Raw genomic sequence first — 12,701 nt, forward strand, 5'->3', positions numbered from 1 at the left:
AAAAATTAGTGAAGAGAAAGTCTAATTCTGAAGGTTAGGATATGTAGAACAAGACCTTCACTCCCATAGTTAAGAGACATTTTCTATGAGCCAATGAAGAGTGAAAGATAAAAAGAAACCTTGATGAACTCAATTCCAGAAGGTGGTGAACATGGAGCATTCAGAAATGAGGAGAGAACCATGGCAGCTTCTCTTCCTTGGGACAGGCACCTAGTCTACATACAGGTGCACCTGCCATTAAACACATTTTGACAGGCAAGCAAAAATCAGCTTGACTATACACAACAATGTGGTAGCAGGATGGATTAGAGACAACAGTTCTAACGGATTGCTTGGTCCAGCAATTCTCCCACACTACTCACTCTGCAACATACCCCATCTAATTTTTCAGAAAAAGCAGCCATGTAAGAGAATATGGTAATCCCCGGCATTCGCCCTGTGAATGAATTCCAGAATCCAAAAATAAACCAACAGTATTTTAAACTGCAGACAAATCCCTCCCACCTGAAAAAGTATCAAGATTTAAAAAGGGGGGGGGGGGGGGGGAGAGGAGAGACAGAGCCAATAACAGAAATACTAAATCTAAGACTGTAGCCCAGCATCAGCTTAACTAAATTCTAGGAAGAATATGGCTTATCAGCCTCTTACCTTAACAGAGGAAAGGACTTATACTCTATGTGGGGAAAAAAATTCCCTGCTGTTCTTTAAATAAAATGTGAAAAAATCCAATAAAAAAAATCAATAAAACGTGATGCATAATCAAGAGAAAACAAAGTCAACTGACAAACACAGAAGTTGACAGATGACCAAGTAATTTTAATCAGCAAACAAAGATGTTAAAATTATTATAAACATGTAAAAAAGTTATAGAAAAAAATGACTATAAATGCTGAATAGATGAGGTATTTCATCTATTGGGAAACACTAATTGTGTTCAGGAGAGAAACAGAAATTGTAAAAAAGATCTAAAGCAGAGAGTTAAACAGGAATACTGGGGGGGGGGGGGGGGGAATCCTTTGGCAAATCAGCCTCTCTAAACATAAGATTACTAGAGACTCGGTGCACAAAATTCATGCACTTGGTGGGGGGGGGTGTCCCTCAGCCCAGCCTGCACCCTCTCACAGTCCACAGTCCAGGAGCCCTCAGGGGATGTCCGACTGACGGCTTAGGCCCGCTCTCTGCCTAAGCCGTCAGTCGGACATCCTTAGCACTGCCGTGGAGGTGGGAGAGGCTGTGAGCCTGCCTCAGGGCTTCTGGCTGAGCGGCGCTCCCCCTGTGGGAGTGCACTGACCACCAGGGAGCACCTCCTACATTGAGCGTCTGCCCGCTGGTGGTCAGTGCGTGTCATAACGACTGGACGTTCCATTTAACCAATCAAAGCGTAATATGCCAATTGGTCAATTTGCATATTAGCCTTTTACTATCCTAAATAATAAAAGCCTAATATGCTAAGTGTCCAGTCGTCCGTTCAACCAATCAAAGCGTAATATGCTAATGATATGCTAAGGCCACTCAATCGCTTGCCATCATGTGCACTGACCACCAGGGGGAAGACCGGTCGTTATGACGTGCACTGACCACCAGGGGGCAGATGCTCCAACCGGTATAGGTTAGCTTGCTGTTGTGGTAAGGACGGAGCGAGGCAGGCCAGACATGCCCTGGAGCCCTCCTGTGGTCCCTTCCCAACCCCGATCGTGTACCTGGCCTGTGCCCCCTCACAATCTGGGACCTCTTGGGGGATGTCAGAGAGCTGGTTTCAGCCCAATCCTACAGGCCATGCAAAGGGACCCCACTGGTGCACAAATTGGTGCACTGGGCCTCTAGTATAGGATAACAGAGGAATTTCAAGCCCACGGAGCACTGAAAGTGTATTAGTCTGCTCGGGCTTCCGTAACAAAATACCATGGACATATGGTTTAAAGAGCAAATATTTATTTGCTCACAGTTCTAGAGGCTAAAAGTCCCAGTTCAAGGTGCCAACCAATTTGGCTCCCAGTAAGAGCTGTATTCCTGGATTGTAGCCTTCTCACTTTGTTCTTATATTGTAGGGGAGAAGGAAATGAGGGAGAGGAGGAGTGGGAGGGGGGCAGGGAAGAGGGTGAGAGTGTGAGAGAGAAAACACTCTCTCATGTCTCTTTTTATAAGAACAAGAATCCCACTGGATCATGCCCCCACCCTTGTGACCTCATTAATCTTAATTACCTCCGTTAAAGCCCTATCTCCAAATACAATCATATTGGGGGTTGTTGTTTTTTTAACATATGAATTTTAGGGAACACAACATTCAGTCCATAACAGAAGGTAACCATAACAACTACAAAATTCAAACTTGTTTCTACTGACTAAACTGGTTCAATCATCAACATTAATAGTCTAGCAGAGCAGATATTTTAATTTCAGGCAAAAATACTGTTTGCATAAGTTGTTTAAATCCTACACATAATGTCTAGAATTTAATAAAAAAAATTATAAGACATATGAAAAAGCAAGGGTAAAAAATCACTGTCAAAAGATAATGCAACGAATAGAACAGTTTGAGGTGACACTGATGTTGTAATTATCAAAGACGCTTAAAATAACCATAACTAATATGTTAAAGGTTATAACAGAAAAGGTAGTAGACAAATGCATGAAAAGATAAGGAATTTCAGTAAAGAGGAATTTTGAGTAAATAGAATATTAGTAATAAAAAACATAACAGAGACAAAAATGCTTTCTATGGGCTCATCAGTAGACACAAAGTAGCAGAGGAAAGTGAATTTAATGACAGGTTAACAGAAATTACTCAAATTGAAACACAAGAAGGAAAAAAAAAGAAAATAGCAAACAATCAGAAGAAAGTACCCAAAAAATCTGTGGAATATCAGTCTGAGAAAACTATCATTAGAATACCACCCCCTCTTCCCTAAAACATGAACAACAGTATCAGGCAACTTGGCCATACTGACAAAGAATGCTACATAGTACAAATTAAATGTTTTTTCCTGGACAAATGGAACATCTACCAAGACTTACACCACATGCTGGACGATAAAATCGAAAGGAATTGAAATCACATAGAGATTATTCTCTGACCATAATGGAAATAACAGTAACATATTTGGAAAAATACCAAATAGAATAAAGGTAAATACACTTCTATTTAATCCATGAATCAAAGTTCAGAAGGGATAAATATTAGAAAATATTTTTTGCTAAATGATAATAAAAACTAAACATATCAAAATTTGTGGAATGCAGCTAAAAAATACTGCTTAGTGCTTAGTGGAAAATGTGTCATTTTAAATGCTTGTATTAGAAAAATAAAAAGAAGGTTCCAGCCTGAACGGCATGACTCAGTGGTTGAGCCTTGACCTATGAACCAGGCGGTTGTGGTTCGATTCCCGATTCCCGGTTGGGGCACATGCCTGGGTTTCAGGCTCGGCATTCAGGAAACAGCCAATCAATGATTCTCTCTCATCATTAATGTTTCTACCTCTCTCTCCCTCTCCCTTCCTCTCTCTGAAATCAATAAAAATTTATTTTTTACAAAAAATTTTTTTTAATGGTTCCAACTTAAAATGCTAGAAAAAGAACATATTGACCCCAAATAACTGGAAAGACAGGAGCAAAAATAAATAAATAAATAAATAAATAAATAAGAATGGACACTGGAGAAATGCCAATGAAACTAAAAAGTTCTCTGATAAACCTCTAGCTAGACAGATCAAGAAAAAGCAAACATAAATTACCATTACCAGGAATAAATAAAAGATAACAGTACAAATCCGACAAACATTAAAAGTATAAGAGAATTATGAACTTCACACCAATAAACCCAACAACTTAGGCAAAATGAATACTTCCCTTTAGACACAAATTATTAAAATTTACACATTAGAAATGGAAAATCTGAGTTGACCTATGTCTACAAAAAACACTGAATTCACAATTTTAAATATCCGGAGGCAATCATAAGCTGAAATACTTCACTAGTAAATTCTATCAAACATTTAGAAAAAAAATACCAATCTTACCAAATTTGTTCAGAAAAACAGAAAAATAGTAAACAATTCCCCACATATTTTGTGAAGCCAACATATTCTTGATTTTTTAAAACCCCAACAAAGGCTTAAAAAAAATTACAGACCATTCTCTCAAATGAACATAGTCACAGAAATCTTTAATAAAACATTAGTAAACCTAATCCAGCAATATATACAGGGTAATTTATCATGACCATGTGGACTTTATTCCAGTAATGCAAGGTTCATTTAAATATTTCAAAATTAGTAAGTATGTTGATGTTTTGAGGGGACAGGGCTCTCAATGAGAAAAAAAAGAGACACAAATATAGAAGAAGCAAAGAAGAACCCTGCAGTATTAGCTTTAAATTATAGGTAAATATAAACTCAAATTTTTAAGAATACAAAATTATGTACTTCTTAGTCCAATCTGCTGAGAAGACAAACAGCAGCTACACACAAGGAGCAATGGTATACCCAGTGCTCGATCTTAGTTTTAAATACCATTTACCCCTAAAGGAACCAGATTTCTTGGAGAAAAATTGGCTCATTCCAGGGCTGGGACAGGGAAAGTATAAGATGAACATCAAACATCTTATTATGGCAGAAAGTGAGAAAATGCTTTCAAAGAAAAAAAAGGGAAATGTTTAAAAGACACAGGAGCCAGCTTGAAAAAGCTCCCACTGCCCAAATCTAAGACAACATGAGCATCAAAATGAGCAGCAACAATAATGGCTAAGATCTATCCGTGGAAGTTTGAAAAGACTATTAGTCAAACCTAATAATGAATGAATGAATGAATGAATGAAAAAGGGAGGGGGGGGGAAAGGAAGGAAGGAAGGAAGGAAGAAGAAAGAGGAGAGAAGGGAAACTAAAGGAAAATACCAACTAACAAATGTAACAGGAATGACTGAATATTACCATTTTGCAACTATCATAGCAATAAGTAAGTTGGTCAGATATCGTCAATGGATGCTTTTAACACTGGGTGAAAACTTTGATTAGGAACAGGATATTTAACAGTCTCAAAATATTCCTCTAAATAATTACTTCATTACAATAGGAAAAATGAAAACTTTACAGTGGAAAATATGGCAGACAACACTTACCCAGGAAATCAAAGTTACATCCAGTAATGCAACTGACATTCTGTGTCTTATGATATGATGGTCCAAGAATACAACATAACTAATATATATTTTATCAAAAATGCATTTATCTGAATCCAATCATGAGACAACAGCCTGACAAACTTAATTTAAAGGATATTCTAAAAACCCATATGCGCCCTAACCAGTTTGGCTCAGTGGATAGAGCATCAATCAGCCTGCGGACTCAAGGGTCCTGGGTTAAATTCTGGTCAAGGGCATGTACCTTGGTTGCAGGTACATCCCCAGTGAGGTTGTGCAGGAGGCAGCTGATTGATGTTTCTCTCTCATCAATGTTTCTAACTCTCTATCCCTCTCCCTTCCTCTCTGCAAAAAAAAAAAAAAATCAATAAAATATATTTTAAAAAAATAAAATAAAAACCCATATGCCTATACTGTTCAAATATTTCATGGTTATGAAAAATAAAGAAAAGATAAAAAAACTGTTCCAAATGCCTATGGAGTCATAACAACTAAGTGCAATGTGTGATCCTGGATGGGGGAAAATTGCTATAAATGGATATTATAGGATAATGGTAAAAGCCAAATGTTAAATATTCTGAACTTGATAATTTTCTCATGATTAAGAAAACATTATTTTCTTAAAAGAGACATACACTTAGTTATTTAGAGGGAAGGAATCATGATGCTTATAAGTTAGTCTTAAATGGTTCTGCAAAATCATTATCATACACCACAGAAAATGATATGTAGATTCAAAACAGATACAAAAGCAATATGTAGATTCAAAGCAGATACAAAATCTTACTACTTTTCTTGTGAAAAATGACATGTTGATTTAAAATCTATAAGGAAATGCAAAGGTCCAGAAAAAGTCAAGATAACCTTGAAAACGAAGTGGAATGCTTACTCTTCAGTACATCAAGACTTATTCTAAAGCAACTTGAATCAAGACAGTGAGGTATTATTTCTAGGATTAACAAATCAGCGAAAGTAAATACATGAAAGTCCAAAAGCAAATCCAGATAACTGACTGAAAAGAATGGGGTATATGTGCACAATGGAATACAACTGAGTTATGAGGAAGCTGTCCATGAACTGATATTACTGACTTGTAGGATATACTGTTAAGTTTAAAAAGCAAAATACAAAACAATATATATAGCACCCTGTTTTTTGTTTTGAAAAGAGAAATGAGAAGACCTATATAGATCTGCTTCTTTCTGTAACAAAAAACAGAAATGAAAAATCAAAACACAATAAACTGGTTACCTACAAGGGATGCTAAGGAATGGGGTACAGTGATAAGGAACGGCATGACACTTCTGATATACCTTTATGTAAAGTTTGACTTTTTTAATAGGCTTTCAAAAATATCTAGCTAAATAAACTAAGAACTAAGTTTAAACAGAAACATGAAGAACTAAGTTTAAACAGAAACAAACGAATCCAACTGTACTTCAAAAGAATATGACCATAGAGAAGGGGGAGCTAAAAATAAACCCCCCAAAAGCCCTAATCCAAATAACTTTTTAAGAGTTTCCAACCACATACCCTCGGTACAAGGGAAAGTATCAATATGAAATGCTGATTATTAACATAGAGGGAGTGGTAGAACCAGAAGAAAATACTAATTTTTCCACTAGAAAAATTATTAGGCAAGAATCAACAATAGATGCCAAATCTAGGGGTAAAGTATGATGAGGATCCAGATATCTGTATGATCTTAAAATTAAAACATTTCCCCACAGACGCTTATTAGTTGAAAGGGGGAAAATATTAACAATGTACTGGAGAAGCCAGACCAAACTTGGGCCAGATGATCAAATTTAATAATGGGCAGATGGACATTGTGAGCCTCCAGATGTGATACCTTAAAGAGGATACACTAGGCCCTGGCAGGTGTGGCTTAGTTGGTTGGACCTCGATCTGTGCACAGAAAGGTTGCTGGCTTGATTCTCCATAATGACACATGCCCTGGTTACGGGCACAATCCCACGTAGGGGACATGCAGGAGACAGCAGATGGATGTCTCGCTCTCACATCATGTTTCTCTTTCTCCCTCCCCCTTCCACTCTCTAAACATCAATAAAAAATGTTTTAAAAATAAATAGGATACACTTGTATAATATTCCAACCAGAAATGCATTACCTGAATTTCATCATGAGAACCCATCAGAAATCCAAATTAAAGAATATCTCATAAATAACTAGCCTATATTCTTAAAAAATGACAATGTTATAAAAGACAAAGAAAGGCTGGGGAACTGATACAAATTAGAGGAATCTAAGAGACATGACAACTAAATGCAATAAATGATCCTGAACTAGATCCTGTGAAGACAAAAACAAGTACAATGAAAGACATTATTGGAACAGCTGAAAAATTGGAATATGGACTATAGATAGATAAGAGCATTGTGTCACTGTTAAATTTCCTATCCTATATAATAAAAGCCTAATATGCAAATTGTCCCCTGACCCAGAAGTTCGACCAGGGGCCGGGCCAACTGGCCCCTCCCCTCACTCCCCCCCTCCCCCTCTCTGGCCCTGCTAGTGGCAGCCAGCAGCGGCTAGGGACCCTACCTGTGCACAAATTTCATTGACTGGGCCTCTAGTATTTTATAAATGTGCTGTAGTTACAGATATATACACTTAAGTATATAGTTCAGGAAAAAAATAATTGCATAGTAAAAAATTCAGAAAAACGTTAAGTTCTCTGTATTATTCTTACAACTTTTCTGTAAGTTTGAAATTATTTTAAGTCAATTAGTTTCAGAGGATATTTAATAAAATAAACCAGTAAACTAAAAAAGTTGTGGGTTTTTCCCAAAAAACAGTATCAGTTTGAATCCCTTTTCCCTATAGACTACCTTATTCTATATCCTAAAGTGGACCAGGGCACAAATATGAGATATCAACTATATGTTTAAATCTTTAAGGACTTTTGAAAGAAATTAATGGTACATGTTATATATTAAAACAAAAAGGACTTTATGCTAACTTTGGTGAAGTTTGGGAATTTAAATTGCTAACAATTACACATTTGTGAAACTTTCCTACAGAAAGAGTTATACAATATGCAATGTATACAAGAATGTTTAATACATAATATAATAACAAAATGATAAAAATCCAACACAAGAGGAATAAATTGTGATATATCTACACTATAGAATACAACACAATTTTTTAAAAGAATGAAGTATATCCTAGGTACAAAAATATGGATATACTACATGATAAAATACAGACTAAAAACAAAAAGTTGCTTATATATGTTTATAAGAAAAGTCTGAAATGTGTTATGTGTTTTATGTATGTGCCCAGAAACAAAGGCTTGAAAGGATACACCAGAAATAGTTACCAGCTATTGCAGTTGAGAGAATAGGGGGAAGGGTACTACTATACTGGTTTACTCCTTGAATTTTTTTTTCCTAAAAGATCATGTACTACTTTTACAATTAAAAAAAAAACAACAACTATTGTTCTTAGAAAAATTCAATGTACTTTGATGAAATAGGATGTGAGTGAAGAACATAAAATACAACTGATATCAGAACTATAAAATACTGTCACTTAACTATACCAAGATCTATTTTTCTGTTCAAGTACTGTTATGCTATTGGTTCCATGTTCTTAATTTTTAATTTAACAAAGGCAATGTCGATGTAAAAAACATCCAAACCGGTAGAGAATTTTTATGTTTTCATTCAAGCAAAAACTGATGACAATTGCTGGGAAGCAAGATTTCAAATACTCTGAAGAATGGCAATTTTCAGTTTCTTTTATGTATTTGAAATTAAGGAAGATTACAAAAAGGAGGAAGAAAGCAAGGAGAGAATTACAGGACAGTTAACAAGATTACGTGCTCTCTAGACTAGAGGGTGGTTATTTTAAAAATGTGTTAATCTTAGCAAAAAAACAATGGACAGGGCTTGCTAAAGTTATACACCTACCATGACCTGCCCAGTTAGGAATTTATGATCAGATCACACTGTTAGGTTACTTTCCTGAACAGTTTTTTCATTCACACCAACAACTCCTTTTTGAAAATCACTAAGATACCAACCCTAAATCGGAAAACTCTGGTTACGTACTGATAGTAACAAACATTTTAGACAAATATTCACACAAGGTTTTTAAGAAAGTTTATTCTGAGAATTTCAGTTGACAGCCAAACCAAACTATGACCTACATGATATACTTGACAACTCTTACGTGGTTTGTTATAGTAGAGAGACATAAATTCTTGAGCTCTGAATTACTGACCATCTTGTTATGCATTTTAGGAATAGGGAAGATTGTCATAGTGTTCTTTCACTAACAATATAAGCAAGATTGTGTAAATAAATGAGAATTAAATTCATCAAACATTTGTTAAATAGCATAGTATGTTTGAGGTATTGTGTACTGGTGATACAAAGACAGTCCCTTAGTCTTACAAAAAAAGTCTTACAAAATTGAAAAAAGTTTATTTTCAGTTGAATGGACTCCTTCCTCTAGATTCTAAATTACTCTTACTTAGGTAATTTGAGTGACAAATTCTTCAGCCACTGTTCCCAATATAGTTGTAAGTCACATTCAAGGTACATTTGTAATGAGTCAGAGACAACTCTCTGAATAGGCTCACTATTATATACTTTGATAAGCAGTGGTTACAGTCTTAAGTGACAATCATCGAAGACTGTGCTTATGTTGGGGTTTTTTTGCTTATCTCTTCTCCTTTACCCAGAAGTAGATCTCTAGGTACCCTTAGGAAACAATGATTTATTCGGGCCTCTAGAATAGTGTATTAGGAATATTATCATTACAATTATCAATATAAATCAATAGGTATACATCTATTAGCAATACTCCTTAAGTACTCTCAAATTCTCATTACCTTAAGTGGCACAGGAGACTATAGGCTACGCATCTTGAGAACGCTGTTTCCTTACATCTATATACACACCTTGAGAATGATACTTATTTCCTTCTCTGGTACTAAAGGACCGGGCAATTTTCACATTACACTCCCCTCCCGGAGTTTAACTGAGCCCCATGCACAAGGCTGTGGGGATACGCAGATTTGGTCTCCAACCTCACGGAACTCGCAATTGAGTGGGGAGAAAGGCACACAAACTACACGACACTATCATTAATGCCAACTTTCAACAAAAGAAAAGGAGGTAAAGATAGACGTAGTGGGAAGTGTCGCTCAGCGAGAAATAACCTACATTCAAACGAGTGCCCGTCCATTTTCCACCATCTTTACCTCCAAGCACAATAATACACGGTGGGGAAAGCCGTCCTGAGGCAGGACCCTAGGTTTCTGCCTCCTAACACACAGCAGCTGTGTGACTTTAGGCTTGTCACTTAACCAGACCTAACCAGCCTCAGTTATTCTGACTGAAAATGTCAGCATTACCTGCCCGGCCTAAACCCAAATCATCTTACCAGCATAAACCAAATTGTCTCCAGTGGCCTCCAGGTCTAAGACCTGCCTTACTCGCCCACGCATCCATCAGACGCCCCAGTTCATTGTGGCCCAGGAAACCAGTGTGAGTAAGCTAGGTGCGTTCGAGTTCCTAAACTGAACTTGAGATCATCAAGAGGAAGAAGAAAACAACAACAACGGAGATAGGCCCTGTATTGTGCTTTAACCGGTAGATATTCCACATGCCATGATACAGCCTTATAAAAAGATGATCAAGAATAACTGAATGTCTGATCCGTGGGCCATTCTAGCACAGCAGCGGGCTGTTGTTTCCTACCGAGAATCCGAGTTTCTGCTCCAGGAACCAAGCCTCCTGGAGAAATCTACCAGATTATCAGAAAAACCTCCCCAGGGCAGGGAGGGATCCCGGATAAGACAAGCGCCCTCTCTCTCTCTCTCTCTCTCTCTCTCTCTGCCCCCTGTTTTCCCCTACCCTCCAGCTATGCACTGCAAAAAGCACTAGATTAGCATCATCTGCATCTCATTCCTTCCCTGTAGCAATCGCTACCCGCTCATAATAAACAGACCTCGTGCTCGGGGGAGAATTTACTTCCCCATCCAGTCCAATTAAAGTTCCTTATTTTCTCCAACAACGCCGCCTCCAATCAACACGCGCCCTCCCTGGGGAGGAGGCCAGGCACTCCTCCCTCTCCCCCGCCACCTCCAGCTGCCAGCCCGGCGCCCCACGCCCTGGGATCGCCCCACTTTTCGGGACCCCGCGGCCCGGGTCGCCAGGCTCCGGGGGAGGGCGGAAGAGGCCCGCGCGCGGACCCGGGGGGCGTCCAGCCCGGCCCCGGGCTCCCGCAGCCCCGCGCCGCCCCCACTTACCCACTTTGTCCTTCCCGTACATGTGCCCGGCCACCTGATGCGAGAGGGGCACGCAGCCGTTGAGGAAGCGGAGCGTGCCGCCCGCCGATTTCGGGGTGCTCTCGGAGTCCGCCTCGCTGGCCGGTGGGGTCCGCACGTCTGGGGGGCCGGGCGCCTCGAGCCGAAGGGGGGACGGTGGCTCCGTTGCCATCACGGAAAGCCGAAGCGGCAGCGGCGGCGAGGGCAGAGGGGGAGAGAGAGGGCGGAGGGAGAGGGCGCCGGAGAACCGGGGGTCGCTCAGGCTCGGCCGCGAGGAGGCCCGGGGGTTCCCGCGGCGGGTGCCCGCTGAGGCCCGGGGAGGGGGCCCATGACGCCGCGGAGGCGCGGGCGCTGCCCTCCCAACTGCTGGCGGAGCGCGGCTCCCGGCTCCCGCTGCTCTGCCGCCGCGGACGCCAGCCCCGGAGACGGAACCCAGCGCAGGAGCGGCGGCGGCGGCGGCGGCGGCGCCCCGCGCTCCCTGGGGCCTGACGGCGACGGCGGCCCCACCTCCCGCGTCCCCGCCCCTCCGCCGTCCTCCAGTCCCCGCGGCCGGGGCGCGCGCGTCAGCGCCGCCCGCTTCGCCTCCGCGAGCCTCCGACTGCGCGATCCGCGGCCGCCGCCGCCACTGAGCATGCCCGGAGGCCGCCGCCGGGCCCCTGGCCGGGGCGCGCACACTCACGGTCCCCCACTCGCCACTCCCGGGTGGGCGTTTGGAGGCTGTGGCTGCGGTGGCGCTTTCATTCATTCGGGGCGCGTTTCAGCGCTCCCGGGAGTTGGCTCCCAGGCGCCGCGGGCTCCCAGCGGCGAGGAGCAGCCGCTGCCGCGCCCAGGGTGGCTCGGGAGGCCACCCCTTCCCTGCATCCACTCCCTGCCGCTGCCACCCCACACAGAAACGATAGTCTAGACAGGCAGCGCCTTAGAAGACGCGCCTTCAAAACACCCTGCAAGTTCATCCTAGCCCAGTGGTTCTCAACCTTCTGGCCCTTTAAATACAGTTCCTCATGTTTGTGACCCAACCATAAAATTATGTTCGTTGCTACTTCATCACTGTAATGTTGCTACTGTTATGAACCGTAATGTAAATATCTGATATGCAGGATGGTCTTAGGCGACCCCTGTGAAAGGGTCGTTCGACCGCCAAAGGGGTTGCGACCCACAGGTTGAGAACCTCTGTTAGCCCCTCGCCCGCAATTTGGTGCCCCTAAACGGCTCTTATAAAAAATTTTGGAACTGACACTGATTTCACACTGTAGATGGGAGAGA

At 41.0% G+C, this 12,701-nt stretch overlaps 1 protein-coding gene across 2 annotated transcripts in view; it reads right to left on the reverse strand.

The window, feature by feature from the left end:
* IPMK (inositol polyphosphate multikinase) overlaps positions 1 to 11,884 on the reverse strand; it is a 33,942-nt gene extending 22,058 nt beyond the window's left edge. The window contains exon 1 of one of the 2 annotated variants that reach the window (XM_070432786.1): positions 11,421 to 11,884. In XM_070432786.1, the coding sequence (XP_070288887.1) occupies positions 11,421 to 11,610 (190 nt within the window). In that variant the 5' untranslated portion in view covers positions 11,611 to 11,884. The remainder of the gene's footprint in view (positions 1 to 11,420) is intronic. The other variant, XM_070432787.1, reaches the window with a different exon arrangement.
* Between the last annotated feature and the right edge of the window lie 817 nt (positions 11,885 to 12,701).

The sequence above is a fragment of the Myotis yumanensis genome, unplaced genomic scaffold (genome assembly GCF_028538775.1).
Source record: "Myotis yumanensis isolate MYYU_CA2020_CCGP unplaced genomic scaffold, mMyoYum1.0.hap1 SCAF_13, whole genome shotgun sequence".
Lineage (NCBI taxonomy): Eukaryota > Metazoa > Chordata > Mammalia > Chiroptera > Vespertilionidae > Myotis > Myotis yumanensis.